Raw genomic sequence first — 18779 nt, forward strand, 5'->3', positions numbered from 1 at the left:
CGTAGGCGCTAAACCGCTCTCAATATTGCCTTAGGAACAAATATGATCTGGTTTTGTAAGTTAAGGGACGTGTTAGGAACAAATATGATCTGGTTTTGTAAGTTAAGGGACGTGCAATATCTGGTTCTGCGGTTCAATGACGAATTTCTAACTTGGCGACAAATTGAGGGACGTAAAGTGCACTTTTTCTGCAAATGAAACCGCCATCGTTCTTAGCAGGCCGAGCTCATTTAGCCCGTAAAGCCCAAGATGCTCTCGTAGTCTCCTTCTCACCAACAACTCTCTCTAGGCTCTCAGCCAAGTCAACCAACCCCCCAGCTCCCAAAGTTTTCCAATGGCCTCCTCCGTCGTCACCCTCAACGTCGGCGGCGAGGTCTTCCAGACAACCGCCGCCACGCTCTCCCGCGCCGGCGCCTCCTCCCCTCTCGCCTCGCTCGCCCCGACCCCGGCCTCTGCGCCGCACTTCCTCGACCGCGACCCGCGCCTCTTCGCGACCCTCCTCTCCTTCCTCCGCCGCGGCCGCCTCGCGCCGACGTCGCCGGACTCGGATCCCCCCTCCCCGGCGCTCCTGGCCGAGGCACGCCACTTCGGGGTCGAGGGCGCGCTCCTCGCCTCGCTGTCCCCCGCCTCCGCCTTCTCCCCGCTGGCCCTGCGGCCCTCCGCGCTGCTCCCGCTCGCCGGCCGCGTGCCCCCGTCCGCGGTGGCCGTGCCGCCCTCACCGCATCCGGCCTCTGTCTTCGCCGCGCATGGCGGGGTCGTCACCCGGTTCGACGCCGCGCTCGCCTCGCGCGGCAGCGTGCTCACGCCGCTCCCCGCCGTGGATTCCCTCGTCGCGGTGTCCCCTACACTCGCCCTCGCCGGCGCACGCGATTTCGCAGGGGTGCACCTCTGCCGGTACCCGGATGATGCCCCCGCCACGGCTCGCGAGGTGCTTTCCTGGCCAGGATCCCCCTCCGCCACCGTGCTGTCGATGGCAGCCACTTCTGCCACCGAAGTGTCATCCCCTTGGCTGTTCACCAGCTTCGAGTCGGCACGGCGGAACTCGAGCGCTGTAGTGACGTTTGACATGAATTCCCTCTCGCCTGTGGCAGAAATTGGCCGGAAGGAGGTGTATGGTGCGGACGTGGAGGCAGCCATCCCGGCTTCCAGGCTCAGCTGGCTTGGCAGGCATAATCTCCTGCTCGCCGCTGGGTCGCACTCTGGTCCAGCCGGAGTGGTGGGGGACATTTGCCTCTGGGATGTTCGGGCGAGCGCAACTGTGCCAGTGTGGGAGTTAAGGGAGAAGGAGGACTGCTTCGCAGACATCGCCGCATCAGAGGCACTGTCATCGTTGTTCAAGGTGGGGGCAGCATCCGGTGAAGTGTTCATGGCTGACTTGAGAATGCTCGGTGGTGGTGGCATTAGCATTGAACCGTGGGTGTGCATTGGAGATGGGCAGAGAGCAGCAGCTGCAGCATCTGCAGGCAGAAAGGAGGGGAATGGTTGCAGGATTGAGTGCTATCTCAATTGGGTATTTGTGGCGCGCGGTGGAGAGGTTGAGGTGTGGACACAGGTGGAATTGGCTCAAGAAGCCGGTGGGAAGAAGTTGATGAGGAGGAATTGGGTGGGGAATGGACCATCCTTTGTGATTGCAGGCGGAAGTGGCCATGAGAGTGTGAAGGAGAAGACCAAGATTGTGAGCTGGGCCTTTGGAGGCAGCAGGATGGCATTGGCGAGGGATGATAAGCGGTCCATTGAGGTGTGGGATAGTGCACCGGCGGCTATATCTTTCAACCCCTAACCCTGAATAGAGGAAGAAGACTACAAATGTGCAATAGTGTACGTCAATTTCCATTTGCTGGTCTTGTTCATCTATAAATGTTGCCCTGTGTCATTATGTGTTGTTTCTACTAGATACTTTGATCCTTAAATGCAATTCAAGAATATCATTCCATTTTAGTTGAACAGAGTCTATGGTTTGTGAATTGTGCCTTTGCTCCATGCATACCACCAGCAGCTGCAAGCCACCTGCTTCTGCTTTACTGCATCTTTAACTGATTCTGATTCTCAGAGCTGTGGAGAATTTAGTAGTTTTGGGGGGTTTGGGAACAGTTTTTCTAGGCAGAAGCTGCCTGTAATCTGTCCAAAATGACTTTTATGGACTAAATTGACCATAAACAATGAATTATTGACACTGTTTTAAGTAGCTCTCTTCCTTCGTGTAACTGAGGTATTGAACCAGTTTTAAGTAGCTTCTAAAAACCAACACTAGATTCATCTAGCATCATATATGGTCATTTGATTTAGGATCTCTAGAAGCTCATCACATTTGTAGCATGACTTGAGAATCTGTTACAACACGCATTGCAGTTTTCTGTTTTCAGAAGAGGACTTGATACATGCTTAATCCTCTGCACAGTGGTGTCCTTTTAGTTTGTTAAATGAGCGCACGCTATGTAGTGCGAATGTACCAACATGGCATCATAAGAACAATTTAATCATAAAACATTCCATTTCTAGTTTTTTTTTTGTTGGTATTTGGTTCGTGAATTAACAGATCCCAAGATTTGATATTTGCAACCAGCTCCAACAAAAGCTATCGAAATTGACCTCTTAAGTAAAAATAAAGATCTGGAGTTCCATATATAGAATATTATGTTTGTTGACTGCTTGTAATTTATATCAAAACCTACTTTACCATCAAATCATTTGATTGTTTAAATATTTAGTATTTTGCTTTCTCTTGTACATATTCAGTATGATGTTTTTCTGCCCTTTTCTTCACTAACCATTACCTTAAGGCCCTATTCGGAGCAAAGAATTATGGAAAAATTATTCCAATGGAAAATTCATATAGAGAACCTTTGGATTGTTTCAGGTATGTTATAATATACAAAATTTTCATTTGAATCTTTTAGGGACTCTTGGAATATGAGCTTTAAAAGATGTAGGACTAAAATACCAGTATGCCATGCCATTTCAAAGTATATGAATATTAGTGGATTGTTCATGGGAAATAAAACATCAGAATACTGGTCGAGAACGTTTATTAACAGGATGGAGAGAGAAAGAAGGTCTGTGTATTGGGCTTCCTAAAAAAAATGGCATATATAAAGAGAACTCTAATTAGAGTAACACTAAGTTAATGGCATAGCAGGAATTAATTTTGATTTAATTAGATAAACACAGTCACATATCTAGCTTGTGCTTGCCACCTCGATTCTCGGTTGACTGGCCACTCATGCTGAAGTAGCCCGGGTAGCTCCGCAACCACTTGTTCGCTGCACACCCAATGTCTCTACATCAGGAGAAGATTTTCTTGTGTTAGTTCGGATGCGAGCTTGTTAGGTTTTTGAATTATGCATTTGTCAGTAAGTTCAATTCATGGCATCTTCTGAAGTTTATGAATTCTTCATTTTAGCTCAATTTCACCTTGGATGGAGCAAGTTGGGATCTTCAGGTGGTATCATAGGTTACTGCCCCTCTACGCACCGCCACCGCGAAACCATGACAAAGTTCCTGTCACCCATTAGTCCTAGTGGGATCTCGTGTCATTCTAGAACTGAAGTTCGCAAGGGCGATACTTTGGTCAGATATCTAAACGACTGAACCAGAAACCTCCAGTGCAGATCTGAATTTTGAAGCCGAAACTTCTTACCTGAACAACAGCACATTGTAGGCCCATTAGATGTTGCTTTGCAAAGTTCTACAAGTTGCAAAATGATTATTTTGAGTAATAGCATATGCACTACTGAAATAATGATAGTAGAGCAATATATGAATTGGCATTAACACTCCAGATATTATGCAGTAAATCAGGCAACAGGATCAGCCGATTTTAATGTTAAGAAATATTATATACCTTATGAATTCAGATGCGATTTTGAGATTCTTTGAGAGATTGCTCCATCACTCTTATATGGTTAATATTCTTAACCTTCTTGGGATCGCTCCTATACCCGAAGAACATGGTACATTGTTATATGTGTTCCTTAATCCCTTTTTATGCCTTTGCCCTTGAGAATCGCATTTTAATTTTATCCAATGCTAGTAGATAATTTGTGGCACAGCCCAAGTTATTAGAAGAATCGGAGGTATTTACCCGAGACTTTTGGACATCTGCCATTTGACATTGCAAAGCACCAAGGTGACTTGATCATTCCTGCTAAACATTGACTGAATCAGCATTAGACAGGAAGCGATAAACAAGAAATTTCATAAGCTGTTATATCATCCTTGTTGAATTGTTGAGGTTTACCTTGATAGCCTGACCCCTGCAATAGATTTAATGTCAAATGTATAATAATATAAGCAAAAGAATTCTACTTAAGCTCACCAATTCTTTGCTCTACTGAATCCATCAAGAACATATTGGAATCAGGGACCAAAGAAAGGATTTACCAAATCAAGCTGGTGAAAGAAAGGAGCAATTAATTAGGATGGACAACCGATTTCTACTTTATATTTACCCTATTTACAGCATCTAATATGGTAAAGAAAAAAATTTGAATCAGCTTTAACTTTTTTCGATCCCCATTATTTTTACCGGAACAACATTATGCTGATGATCTATCCAATCTTTCGATTTTCGTTACACGATTACACAAGGATTGTGTGCATGCTTATACGTATACGCTAACAGAATGGGATCCTATTTATGTCTATATATAGCAAGCTGGAAGACCGCCCGGGAGCGTATATAAGCTGTGGCAACTATCACAGGAAACAGAACAACTCCATTCAGGTTGCAGGAGAAGCCAGGACGAGAATCCATGGCCATGGGCGACTTCCTACCGGCCTCCACCGCCGCTGCCTTCTTCGTCCTCTTGCTCGGTGTCAATGGTAATCCTATCTACCAGAAAATCTATCTGCAAATTGTCCTTTTCTGTCTGATGGATCTACTGGTCACTTGTGTTTCTATAGTAGTAATATATATAGTTGAATGGTTTGCCGAATCGCCGTGAAATATGTGTCCAAATGGGCCATGTATGTAGAAATCCTGATACCGGCATGGGCGTGAGATGCGGTCCTGGACAACTTGCTTCCGTGCTTGCGCAAGGCTGCCCTGTTCATTCGCATCTCAGGAACTTCATGCTTGGAAACGGTCCGTTTTTTGTGTTTGCCTCTTCTTGATGCCAGAAAGATTCTGAGTAGGTTTTGAAAACAAAGTGTTTCTCAAAACTTAAGGCTGGTTCTCAAAACGACATCCTGTCTTTTAGTTACTCGTAATGATTAGAGCAAGTTTAATAGTAGAGCTAACTATTGACTATTAGGCTGTGTTCTTTCCTCAAGGTTCCCAACCTCACATCTCTCGTTTTTCACACACATACTTCACAAACTGTTAAATGGTACGTTTTTTGCAATAAAAATTCCATACAAAAATTGTTGTAAAAAAATCATATAAATCATTTTTCAATTTTTTAAGCTATTACTTAATTAATCATGCGTTAATTTGTCGCTATCTTTTTGCTCAAAGAAATACAGTCTTAGCCTATGTTAGAGTTAACTTGTATAATAGGCTAACTATGAGGTTGGCTCTATTTTTCCTCTCATATCTCTTTCTTTCAATATGAGTTTAATATAAATATCTTGAAGAATGTGTAGAACTAACTCTTGTATGAGAGTCAACACTCCTCACTTTTCTTTCTCTTTCTTTCACATAAGCTTATAATTAGCTTATAGCCCACTATTATCCTTGCTCTCACAGGTTGATGAACCTACAATGATTCCCTTTATTGTTGACTCGCTGAGTGTTATTCGCATAATTTTTATTTTTCAGTTATCGAGTGTATAAGCGCATGAATTTTTTAATTCTTTAATATTGCATCCAATCTACTCATAATTGACATGATTACAAGACGTATGGACGCTCTACTCCTGTTTTTTTTTTTGGACTTCCATGGTTCATGCTTTTCATGCACGTCCAAAATCCAAACGTGCACACACAGTGATCGCACTCGTTCCAAAACATACACGCACAGTGATCACTGTCCCTGCCTCTCTTGATTTGTTTGTTTTCGTGCTCTTTGCTACGAGTATGAGATAACCTTTGTTGTACATAAACGGGCAGCCATATGTGTTTGCTTCTTCTTCTTGAGATGATTTGCTTCTTCCCTCTGTTTGCTTCCGATGACTGGGTTATCCAAAGCTTGCTTCCTCTCAAATGTTTTCGTCTGTACCCACGTTATTAATCAATCATAAACGATTCTATGAGTACCTGTCAACCCTTTTAGTGCCTATCAAAACCAATAGTCACATTGTAAAATCGTAACTCATGCGTGACCATATACTAGCATCTATAAAAGGGTATTATTTTATTCAAGAAAATGAAATATGTAAGTTTGATAAAAGAGCAAAATGAAATATAAGTATGCTTGCATAATCAGCATTCACACCATACGCATGCCCGGGAGCATATCACGTGCAGTTGTGCACTAACAAATGTCATAAAAAGTTCTTAAAAAAACTATATATGTGTACTAATATTACCCCACCTATATATGAAATTCCAACTTCAAATTCGTCACGCATAGGGAACAGAAAAGAGAGAAATCTAACAAATATATTTACTCTTGAAATTATCAGATTTTTTATTGCTGAAATAAAATAAATTTGAAATTGGGATTTTATATATAGGTTAAGTAAGATTAGAAGTATATGCACATATTTTTAAGTTTTTTTGGCATTTGTTTTTTTTAGGGGACTGCTAATAACTCTATTCAAGCCACGTTAAGATTCTTACAATCATCCTCAAGAAAAGATAAAATGAAAACCGAGCGCAGGTTAACAACTGCACCTTCCTTTTTGGCATTTGTTAGTTGGTGTGATTTGTGCAACGAGTGTATCCAAAACTTTTTTGCGCATAGTATATGTTCTTCGCGTGCCGACACTGGCTGTAGCTAGGTAGCATGTACCACAAGCATGTGCTGTTCCCCATCCAGCCAGGATAGGTAATTAAGGTAAGAAATTCAGCTGGAGCCCAGGATCATGCAAATAACCAGTAGTGGTTCATGACAACCAAACTCACCAATTTTTTTTTAAAAAAATCACTTGTTAAGTCCTAAAAATTGATGTATCAAGATTTCCAACAGTGGATTGATTGGAATTTTGACACATTATTGCGAATGACTTCATCAGGTGCAGCGGCCGCCAACTTCACGTTCCATTTCCATAACAACTGCCCGGAGACCGTCTGGCCAGCGGCGCTGTCCTCGGCGGGCCGCCCGCCGTTCCCGACGACCGGCTTCGCGCTGCCGCCGGGCGCCTCCCTCTCCGTCGCCGGCGTCACGGCCACGTGGTCGGGCCGGGTGTGGGGACGCCACCGGTGCGCCACGGGCGGCGGCCGCTTCTCCTGCGAGTCCGGCGACTGCGGGACGGGGCAGGTCGCGTGCAACGGCGCCGGCGGCGCCCCGCCGGCCACCCTCGCGGAGTTCACCCTCGGCGGCGGCGGAGGCGGCGCCGGCGCCCTCAGCGACTTCTACGACGTCAGCAACGTCGACGGCTTCAACCTGCCGGTCGAGGTGCGCCCGGAGTTGTTGGAGCGGCGGCAGGAGGGCGCCGCCGCTGCGCTGTGCCGGACGACGTCGTGCCCTGCGGACATCAACCGCGTGTGCCCGAGCGATCTGGCTTTTCGAGCGGCAGATCGCGGCGGTGCGGCGGCGGTGGTGGCGTGCAAGAGCGCGTGCCTGGCGTTCGGGACGGACGAGCAGTGCTGCCGCGGGCGGTTCGCGTCGCCGGACAAGTGCGCGCCGAGCGAGTACTCGAGGCTGTTCAAGGCGCAGTGCCCGCAGGCGTACAGCTACGCGTTCGACGACCGGAGCAGCACCTTCACCTGCGCCAACGCCACCGGCTACCGCATCACCTTCTGCCCCGCCGCCGCCGCCAAAAACTAACTAATTTAGCAGCCTGCACTGCAGGACGGCGATCGATCACTCAACCGATTGATTAGTACTGGAAGGAACTTGAATTCTTAGAAAGACGGTGTAGTCATGACGTATACATGTATATTTCGGAGCATCTCTCAAGTTTCGATCATTATATGGAACCTTCCATGGGAATAAAATGAATACAATTTTGGAGGTGACTACACAGCTACAGCTAGTGGTAGCACCTATAAGAGACTCTATCCACCTATACTTCAAATAAAATTTTCTCTTAAATTACTCATCCGATCTACGATCTGATTACACCGTTGTGTTCGTAACAATTAAATCTTTATAACAAGATCTCACATGATTATATTTTGATAAAAAATTATAAATTACTTTTATAATAAATCTAAATTACTTCTTCGACATATAAGTCAATAAAGCTTAAAAGTAATTTACATCTATTATAGAAGTAACTTATAACAAAAAGAAAGTAACTTTAATGAATTTACTTCTAATGTCGTGACAAAGTTACTTCCGTTTTATTTTAAGATACTTTTATAATACATGTAAATGCTTTTTAGACTTTATTGAATTTACTTTTATATATGTCTAAGAAGTAACTTAGGCAAATCTAAAAGTAACTTATATATATGATAAAAGTAACTTACGTATATAATAAAAGTAATTTATAAATATAAATATTTTTATCGTAATATAATCATGTAAGATCTTGTTCTGAAGATTTAATTGTAACGAACACAATGGTATAATCGGATTGTAGATCGGATAAGTAATTTGAGAGAAAACTTTATAAGAAGGAAGAAAAAGACATGCATGTAGGAAAAACAAGCATGCACGTCAGTACGTGTAGCAGTACTTCTTCTCACAATTCGTTCGTCACTGGTTAACACTAAACCGAGAAGCCTCTCAGTTTAGATTTTGCGTACAATTTTAGCATCTGATTATGTAGAAGTAGAATACAAATGCGTGGCATAATCAATCGCGTAGGTTGTCCCTGACGTCCTCTAGCGCGGTAACACCTAATTAAGAGAAGCAATAGAAGCGAGGATCAAGGATCTTCAATCTTGCTAACCCGAGTTCGATCCAGCAAGGAAACAAACTCAGGGGGTGTTTGGGAGCCCTCACTGGAAGAGAAAGAATCCTCATGCGCCGGCCTTCCCCCCCCCCCCCCGGGCTCCCTCCCTTCCTTTGTTCTCTAGGCGTGGTAGCGAATATCGGCGCCAGTAGCGGAAACGGGCGTGATAAGCGGACAAAGCTACGGCCGGCGGCGTGGAGCACGCTGTGCGCGCCTACCCCGGCCACCTTCTTCCCCCTCTCCACTAGGCACGGCAGCAGTGGGAGTGGAGCCTCTCTCCGCAGCCTTCACCGGCTGCCTACCTCCATACGTCCACTCGCCGCGGAAATGATAATTCGCGCGCGCGCCGGCGGCGCGCGCTTCCGGCCCACACGGCCCGCTCGCGCGGGATCCTTTTTGTTTCGTAGTTTCTTTCTTTTCTTTTTTTTTTTCTTTTTCGCTGTTTCTACCGTACGAGTAGCTAAAAAAACCTAATTAGTTTAGATTAGTTTCTTTTTTACTAGTGATTAGTAAAGATTAGTTTACTAGTAATTTTTAAATCTTGACTTGAAAATTTTCAAATCTTAACTTAAAAATTTTTAAATCTCAAGTTGAATGTTTTCAAATCTCGAGTTGAAAGTCTTCAAATCCGAGTTGAAAGTTTTCAAAATCGCGAGTTGAAAGTTTTCAAATCTCGAGCTGAAAGTTTTCAAAATCTCGAGCTGAAAGTTTTCTAACCCTAGTTGAAAGTTTTCAAATTTTGACTTTAAAAATTCAAATTTCGAGTCGAAAGTTTTTTTAAATCTAGATTGAAAGTTTTTAAAAAATCTTGATTTGAATGTTTTCAAATTCGCATTTAAAGTTTCAAATTTGAACATGGAAGTTTCACATATTAATTGAATTATTTTTTAAAAAGAAATACTACTAATTAGTGTCATTAATTACACTTAGGATTAATTAGTGTCATTAGTCCTAAACGCTAAACAGGATGGGGGCGCGTGCAGCCAGCCAGCGCGCACGCGCCCAGTAGGAGCCACCCACTCGGCGCCCCCTCTACTCCTTTATTCATACATTTGGTTCCCGATTGGCCAATCCCTAACATTATTTTCCTGATCTTTTTTAATAAATCATAAATTCAACAATGTTGAATTCAAATTTACTTTTGTGTTTGCCCTATGTGCCGGACCAATATTGAATGAAAATTGGTTTCACCTCGTAGAGTAAGGATAGTGATGCTATTAATTTTTCTCTGGTTCACCACCTAGAGTACTTTGACCTATTTGTCATGGCATGTAGGACACATGTATAATCTACATATTTAGTGATGGTGTGTACATGTATATATCACTAGCTCTCCCACTGTTGGCAAATGCACAATGGCAATAGGTACAATCCGGTAAGATATACTATTATTTTAGCAGTAATCATTTTTTATGCATTAATTGGTTGATCATTGCCCCATGTGCCGGACCAATATTATTGAGATGAAAATTCGTTTTCACCTTGCACAATGCATTTTCCTCCTTGTAGGTTCTTACTGGTCACACAGTGACATATTTTTTGGGGGCAACTTTCTGTGTGTTGCTAGTGGTAGCGGTACTCTATTTGGCACCTATTCTCTAGAAAATCCGCTTCTTGCAACAAGAGAGGATCAACAATGAAATGTGAGTGTTGATACACTAATGTGGTGTTTGAATCTCCTGAAGATGAAGATGAAGATAAAGATTAAGTGTTTCGTGCAAAACGAAGTGGTAATAACGTGTGATTAATTGAGTTTTAATTATTACAAACTTGAAAAATGGATTAATCTTATATTTTAGAACAAATTTCATATAGAAAGTTTTTGCACGAAACGTACCATTTAGCAGTTTGAAAAGCGTACCACGAGTATCCAAAATTTCATCCACTCTTTTCATTAGAAACGAACAGGAACCATGTTTTTTTTACAGGATAGTAATGTTTTTTTTTATTAAAGTTGTGTAGTACAATTTCTTTTAGAAACAAATGTTTCTTGATAACTATGAACTTTGGTCTAAGTTTTAATAGCTATGGGTATGGATGTCATCGTATTTGGTATGGAGGTCACAATATTTTGTTGTTTTTGTACATGAAGTTATGCATGGTGCCTGACTTATGTTTTCTATAACATGGTTATTCAGTTACAATTACGTGTGTCTTTGCCCCTACATTAACACAACCTATACGTAGTTTAGATGATTTTACAGTAACACAAACCTTACTTTGTAGTAACATATTTTATTTTTTTGCAGTAACTCATTTGTGTGCTTATCTTTTTTTTTATGCAATGGGTTCAGTTGTTAAAGATGGCAAGCCCTTGAAGTTAGTAAAGGTTGTGAACAGAGATGGTGACCATAACTTGGAGGTTTCTTTTGACCCAACCCAAACCCGGCCTACTGTGCTTGTAACGGGAATGGGAGAGGAGGGTGAGCCAGTAGCAGTAGTGATGGGAGGGGGAGAGGAGAGTGACACAGTGACTGTGGCAACGGGAGGGCAAGAGGAGAGGCAACCACCTGCATAAGTAAAAGGTCAAAAGAAATCACAGCATCCATTGCGTTATAGAAACAAGCAAACTTGTAAAAGAGGAAGGGTCAAGCTCAAGAAGAAGATGATGACTTTATGGAAACAGCTTGACAGGTGCCTATAAGTTTCCTTTTTTCAGCATATGATTTGTTTTCTGCAATAACTACACCATACTTTTGCTAAATGTTTGTTTTACATGATTTTTTTTTGTTATAGGTTAAGAGTATGGTAGCTGATAAAATAACGTAAGATCGTACAAAGCAAAAGCTTAGCGAGCAGGAACCAGAGGATGAAGTGGAAATGGAAGTGGTAGACGAAGATGAGGATGAGGATGAAGATGACAATGAATATGAAGATGATGTTGAGGATGAAGATGAAGAAGATGATGATAATAACGATGATTTCATGGAACCAGTCCTCTAGGTGTATGCAAGTTTCTTTTTCCTTTTTGTAGCACATCATTTTTTTTTTTTTGCATGACATACACATCATGTTAACTTGTTGTTTTTCTCTTGTCCTTTTGCTATAGGTCAAGCGGAAGGTAGCTCAGACTAGGAAGACAGAAGCAATGCAAGGTCCTAAAAAGAAGGTTGCTTCAAAGCATAAGTTGACTAAGGAGGTGCAAGCAGTCAAGAAGCGTGATCATTTTTCTATGACCACTAGATGCCATCCTGATGACATCCTTGAAAAGGTTAGTTTGTTGAAGCCACCTCAGAGGGATAGATTGCATGATTTGGACTTTGTTGGGTTTTCAAGTTTCGGATGAATGGTCTTCGATCTAGGAAACTCATTGAATATCTAATGGATTGTCTTGACCCTGACTCTATATGTATTGATCTGGTCGTGGGAACTTAATAGTTACTCCTGATGTTGTGTATTGTGTGATGAGGCTACAAAATGGTCACTTGGATCCACCAGTAGCATCTGACACTGCTCCATTGGGTCCTATCTGGGAAGAATTAGATCCTGGAAGGAAAGAGAAAATTTTTAGTTTATCCATTCTGGATAAGATTAAGGAAGGGGGACTGACGATTTCACAATGCAGTGTATGATGATGATCCTGTTTAGCAAGTTGTTGGCTCCAAACTTGAGCACAGAGTGAGCAAAGACTTGGAGCAGTACAAAGACATAGCCCTCTGCAAGTTTGTTGTTGATCACTTGAGATAGTCGGCTGAGAGGTGGAAGAGTGGCAAGAGGAGTACTGTTTATGGCTGCACTGCTTTCCTTGTGGTAATTCTCATCATCTTTTCGTGGCATCCTCAATGCTTATTTATTTGCAGTGTCACATCTATTAGCTTGTAGTAGCATCCACCATGATTTACAGTAACTTATAATCTTTTACATGTTAAGCAATACTTGAAACATTCATTTCTTTTTTGTGTATGGTCAACGTGCTATCACATTCTAATCTTTTTGCTTGCTTGCTCTAAATAACACTGGAGTAATACTTAGATATGTTATGTAGTAAAAATATACTTTATTTTGTAGAAACAAACATTTTATGCATTTTTTTGTTAGTAGGTTTATTACCTTACAACCTGCTATGCAAGTCCATGATCACAAACACCGAGACACCACGCTCACAATTTTTTAACTCCAATCTTATTGACAAAATTGAGAATCTGACGAAATCAACAAAGCTCTATCTCTTTTGGGAAATTAAATGTAAGTTTTTTTTCACTCTCTTTTTCTTTTGGTTGGATAGTGGCTGGTTATGACACTAATCTTTTTTAATCTATACTTTCATGTAGCTAAGGTGTAGGGTAAACACATGCTACTTTGTTTCAAAGGGGAAGAGGAAGGTTGTTGCTGCTAATGAGAATACTAGAAAGAGGAAACACATGGATGAAGAAGCAGCTCAAGAAGCAACTCTAGAAGGATTCAAAGAAGCACTTGTTTTGGTGGTGACTTCTCAGGCCTTCACAGTAAGCTAGGACCACTTATTGAGTCACTTGGGAGTACCCCCAAGCGAATTGGGCTGGATGCTATTAAGCAATATGATTAGGAGACCGAGCAGATTGTATGTAACTTACACAAGGCTCAAGACCACCAAGTGAATGTTCTCACTTTGATTTGCACGACAAGTGATACTAAGATAGCTTACACTCAGAAAAGCAAAAGGAGAAGAGATGGCCTTCCCCCTCGAGATTCTCAAGCAGTAACAGACAAAATATCTGGCAATAAGTTTTCATCTTGTGTGCGGTAATGTGTCCTTCTTGTAATCAAATCTTTTTTATTCATTTGGTTTTACTTTTTCAGGTGTCAATGACAACACAACCCAAGCTTCTATCGACACACCTCCCACTCAGGCCAACGATGATTTAGGAGAGGAGCAAAGCAAAGATGGTGTGGAGAGCTTAGCCCCAATGCATGTTGAGGACCCAACACATGTAGAGGCTGGACAACCATGCGCGGGGCAACAGATGCACATAATGACAGTAAGATTCTTATTTCTTGGTAGTAACCTTTTTTTTGTTGATATTTTGTCATTGTTCCTCCGTGAACAATTACCCTTTTTTGTAGATGACGTTGAGTTGTCCAACTTGGTGGACAAAATATGTACAAATGTCAAAGGGACACCTATGCCGGCCATTACTCCATCTCTTGTTGCCAACCCATCACCTGTGATCATGCCTATTGAGATGGGAAAGAGGAGGCCATTGGCAAACCCCAAGTACACATGCCCTTTCAAGTGTGCTTCGACTGAACCACTATGGGATGACAATGGAGACAATGCCATGGAGGTCTACAAAATTGTATGCAACAGTCAACTCCCTAATGTTGAAAGGTGAACATCTTTTCCCTTCATTACTCTTTTTTTTCCTAAGTGAAATGTGCATGTGGATTCATATTTTGTTAACATTGCAGTAATACATATAGTAAAATATATCTTAATGTGCAACAACATATAATGTATCATGCAGTAATATTACTTCTCTGTGTCTTGTTTTGGTTGTACATGTTTTATTGAGTATCTCATCGACCAATTAGATGGCGCCATTGTATGGAAGGGCGAAGAATTGAGGAAATGTTTTGCAGAGGGGAAAAATTGACAATACAATTGTCAATTTTTCCCCTCTGCAAAACATTTCCTCAATTCTTCGCCCTTCCATACAATGGCGCCATCCAATTATTTGATGAGATACTCATTAAAAAATATACAGCCAAAATAAGACAGAGAGATAATATTGTTGCATGATACGTTATATGTTGCTGCACAGTAAGATATATTTTACTATATGCACGTTATTACTGTAGTGTTAACAAAATATGAATCCACATGCACATTTCACTTAGAAAAAAAAGAGGATTGAAGGGAAAAGATGTTCACCATTCAGCATCAGGAAGTTGACTGTTGCATACAATTTTGTAGACCTCTGTGGCATTGTCTCTATTGTCATCCTATAGTGGTTCAGTCGAAGCACACTTGAAATGGGATGTGTACTTCGGGTTTGCCAATGGCCTCCTCTTTTCCATCTCAATAGGCATGATCAAAGGTGATGGGTTGGTAACAGGAGATGGGGCAATGGCCGGCATACTAGTTCCTTCGATATTTTTACATATTTTGTCCACCAAGTTGAACAACTCAGCGTCATCTACAAAAAAAGGTAGTTGTTCACAGAGGGACAATGGCAAAAATATCAAAAAAAAAAGAAGTTACTACAAAGAAAGAAGAATCATACTCACATTATGTGCATCTGTTGCCTCGCGCATGGTTGTCTAGCCTCTATATGTGTTGGGTCCTCAACATGCATTGGGGCTAAGCTCTCCACACAACCTTTGCTTTGCTCCTCTCCTAAATCATCATTGGCCTGAGTGGGAGGTGTGTCGATAGAAGCTTGGGTTGTGTTGTCATTGCCACCTGAAAAAGTAAAACCACATGAATAAAAATATTTGATTACAAGAAGGACACGTTACTGCACACAAGATGAAAACTTATTGCCAGATATTTTATCGGTTACTGCTTGAGAATCTCGATGGGGGAGGCCATCTCTTCTCCTTTGCTTTTCTAAGTGTAAGCTATTTTAGGATCACTTGTCGTGCAAAGCGAAGTGAGCACATTCACTAGGTGGTCTTGAGCCTTCTGTAAGTTACACACAATCTGCTCGGCCTCCTAATCATATTTCTCAAGAGCATCTAGCCCAATTTACTTGCAGGTACTCCCAAGTGACTCAATAAGTGGTCCTAGCTTACTGCGAAGGCTTGAGAAGTCACCACCAAAACAAGTGCTTCTTTAGATCCTTCTATAGTTGCTTCTTGAGCTGCTTCTTCATCCATGTGTTTCCTCTTTCTAGTATTCTCACTAGCAGCGGCAACCTTCCCCTTCCCCTTCGAAACAAAGTAGCATGTGATTTCCCTACACCTCAACTACATGAAAGTATAGATAAAAAAATATTAATGTCACAACCAGCCACTATCCAACCAAAAGAAAAGGAGAGTGAAAAAAAAAACAAAGTTACATTTAATTTCCCAAAAGAGATAGAGCCATCTTTTTTTTTGTTGATTTCGTCAGATTCTCAATTTGGTCAATAGGATTGGAGTTGAAAAATTATGAGCATGGTGTATCGGTGTTTGTGATCATGGACTTGCACAACAAGTTGTCAAGGTAATACACCTACAAACAAAAAAAAGCACAAAATGTTTGTTACTACAAAGTAAACTACATTGTACTACAGTGTTATTTCAAGCAAGCAAGCAAAAAGACTAGAATGTGATAACAAATTGACCGTACACAAGAAAGAAATGAATGTTTTAAGTATCAGTCAATATGCAGCAGATTATAAGTTACTGCAAGCTAATAGATGTGATACTGCAAATAAATAAGCATTAAGGATGCCACGAAAAGATGATGAGAATTACCATAAGGAAAGCAGTGCAGCCGTGAACAGTACTCCTCTTGCCACTCTTCCGCCTCTCGGGCGACTATCTCAAGTGATCAACAACAAACTTGTAGAGGGTCATGTCTTTGTACTGCTCTAAGTCTTTGCTCACCATGTTGACTACATTCCCTGTGATGTCTGTGCTCGAGTCTAGAGCCAACAACTTGCTAAACAGGATCATCATAATACACTGCATTGTGAAATCGTCAGTCTCTCCTTCGTTAATCCTATCCAGAATGGATAAACTAGAAATTTTCTCTTTCCTTCCAAGACCTAATTCTTCCTTGGTAGGACCCAAAGGGAGCAGTGTCAAATGCTATTGGTGGATCAAAGTGGATCAAAGTGACCATTCTGTAGCCCCATCACACAATGCACATCATAAGAAGTCACTGGTAACTTCCCACAACCACCATGATCAAGACACATAGAATTAGGGTCAAGACAATTCATTAGATATTCAATGAGTTCCCTGGATCGAAGACCATTCATCTGAAACTTGAAAATCCAACAAAGTCCAAATCATGTAATCTATCCCTCTAAGGTGGCTTCAACGAACTAACTTTTTCAAGGATGTCATTAGGCTGGCATCTAGTGGTCATAGAAAAATAATCACGCTTCTTGATTGCTTGCACCTCCTTAGTCAACTTATGTTTTGAAGCAACCTTCTTTTTAGGATCTTGCATTGCTTCTATCTTCCTAGTCTGAGCTACCTTCTGCTTGGCCTATAGCAAAAGGATAAGAGAAAAACAACAAGTTAACATGATATGCATATCATGCAAAAAAAACATGATGCCCTGTTCTTCTCTCCAACAAAAGTTGGATAAACTTTTGGATACTCGTGGCACGTTTTTCAAACTGCTAAACGGTATATTTCGTACGAAAACTTTCCATATGAATATAGAAAGTTGTTCTAAAATATAAGATTAATCTATTTTTCAAGTTTGTAATAATTAAAACTTATGTGAAACACTTAATCTTTATCTTCATCTTCATTTGCAGGAGATTCATACGCCACCTCTTTTTAGGACCTTGCATTGCTTCTGTCTTCCTAGTATGAGGTACTTTTCGCTTGACCTATAGCAAAAGGACAAGAGAAAAACAACAAGTTAACATGATGTGCACGTCATGCTAAAAAAATAATGTGCTAAAGAGGACCTCTTACATAATATTATCACCATCATATAAATCGACGATGTGGCCTACCACCACCCACACGCCCCTTCCTCTCTCTTCCACCACCCAAGCCTTTCTCCCTCCTCCCACCTTATCTCCACCGCCCTAGGCTCCTTTCTCCGCCTCTCTCACACCTACTCCCTCCTCCCTCCGGCCTCCTCCTCTCCGCTGCTGGCTACCGTCACCTCCCCCACTGCCCCCTACCTACTCCCGTGTTTCTCGGCTCTGCACTCCCCTACCCACCCCTGCACCTCTCCTTCCTCTTCCTCTCAGCAGGCACACGCAGAGGAGACTGTGACAACAACGATAGCCATGGTAATAACTGTGACAGCGACACGAGGTGCGCGGGCGGCGGATCCATCCGCCGGAGAGCCACGGGCGGTAGATCTAGCCACGGGAGGGGTAGCGGTCCTTGGCGATGGCGGCTATCAGTACGGTGCTCAATCTGCTTCGAACTCGAACTCTGTCGGTCTGACCGGCCACATGCTTGTGGTTAGACCGGTCCTACAAGCCGATCAGACCAGCCACACAACTGTGGTCTGACCGGCCCCGTGAAGAAAAACCCGACGCTTTTTAAACTTTGACAATTTTTCCCTATTTCGTTCAAAGGTGTCAAATTTGAGTGTAAACATTTGGTGACTGTAAAGGTGAGAACAACCACGGCTTGGTGATGGCTGCCACGACCTCAACCACGAGCAGCTGTGAGAAGGATGTGCTGCTTCCTGTTGCTTAGTGCTGACCGCGACAGTGTTTTGCTGTTTCCCATTGATGCTTGCTGATGCTGTCTTGATTCTTGTGTTCATGTACTTCGATGTTTGCTGCTGTTGTGTTGATGGAGTATTGCTGATGTTGATGCTTGCTGCTACTGTGGAAGTGCATTTTCTCTTTTTTTTTTTGGTGAAAATACATCTTCACTGGCGGGTGACTGAGGGGATCGCTGGCAATTTTCGCTGGCAAGTCTCTTAATACCTCTGTCGATGAAAATTGGTCTTTGCAAGCGGTTGCGAGTCCGTTAGTGAAAATTGACGATTTTCTAAGGCCTTTAGTTGCACGCGGCTAACTTAGCCGCCACTGAGAACCAGTTTAGGGATAGACTTCGGTTGTTGATAGACTTCTACCCTAAACCCTAACCCTATAAAACCAATTTTATAGTAGTGTCTTTTGTTGATAGACTTCTAGCAATATCTAAAAATCTGTTGTGTGTATTCGTTAGCACCATAATTTAAATAATGTTATGTGAAGATATATATCAACCACTCC

At 42.1% G+C, this 18779-nt stretch overlaps 2 protein-coding genes, 1 long non-coding RNA gene and 1 pseudogene across 3 annotated transcripts; 3 read left to right on the forward strand and 1 right to left on the reverse strand.

Moving 5' to 3' along the window:
* Positions 1–306: 306 nt before the first annotated feature.
* LOC127779809 (BTB/POZ domain-containing protein At5g41330) lies at positions 307–1938 on the forward strand. The gene has a single exon (XM_052306711.1). It carries the CDS (start codon positions 335–337, stop codon positions 1778–1780), a length of 1446 nt encoding a protein of 481 aa, XP_052162671.1. The 5' UTR covers positions 307–334; the 3' UTR covers positions 1781–1938.
* On the forward strand, positions 1684–8095 carry LOC127779810 (thaumatin-like protein 1b). The gene is made up of 3 exons (XM_052306712.1): positions 1684–1818; positions 4651–4821; positions 7117–8095. The coding sequence occupies exons 2-3, from the start codon at positions 4752–4754 to the stop codon at positions 7869–7871; spliced, it is 825 nt and encodes a 274-aa protein (XP_052162672.1). The 5' UTR covers positions 1684–1818; positions 4651–4751; the 3' UTR covers positions 7872–8095.
* Positions 8096–11251: 3156 nt separating this feature from the next.
* LOC127779812 (uncharacterized) lies at positions 11252–12191 on the forward strand. The gene is made up of 3 exons (XR_008018734.1): positions 11252–11580; positions 11683–11889; positions 11996–12191. It is a non-coding gene; the product is annotated as an uncharacterized LOC127779812 (long non-coding RNA).
* A 2339-nt stretch (positions 12192–14530) lies between these two features.
* On the reverse strand, positions 14531–17880 carry LOC127780185 (uncharacterized; annotated as a pseudogene).
* Between the last annotated feature and the right edge of the window lie 899 nt (positions 17881–18779).

Source organism: Oryza glaberrima, chromosome 7 (assembly GCF_000147395.1).
Source record: "Oryza glaberrima chromosome 7, OglaRS2, whole genome shotgun sequence".
NCBI classification, from domain to species: Eukaryota; Viridiplantae; Streptophyta; class Magnoliopsida; order Poales; family Poaceae; genus Oryza; species Oryza glaberrima.

Bases quoted from the DNA above. Each gene is read 5' to 3' on its own strand.
- LOC127779809 (XM_052306711.1), top strand. From the start codon at position 335: ATGGCCTCCTCCGTCGTCACCCTCAACGTCGGCGGCGAGGTCTTCCAG.
- LOC127779810 (XM_052306712.1), top strand. From the start codon at position 4,752: ATGGCCATGGGCGACTTCCTACCGGCCTCCACCGCCGCTGCCTTCTTC. The intron at 4,822-7,116 runs GTAATCCTATCT...TGACTTCATCAG, and splicing joins CCTCTTGCTCGGTGTCAATG to GTGCAGCGGCCGCCAACTTC.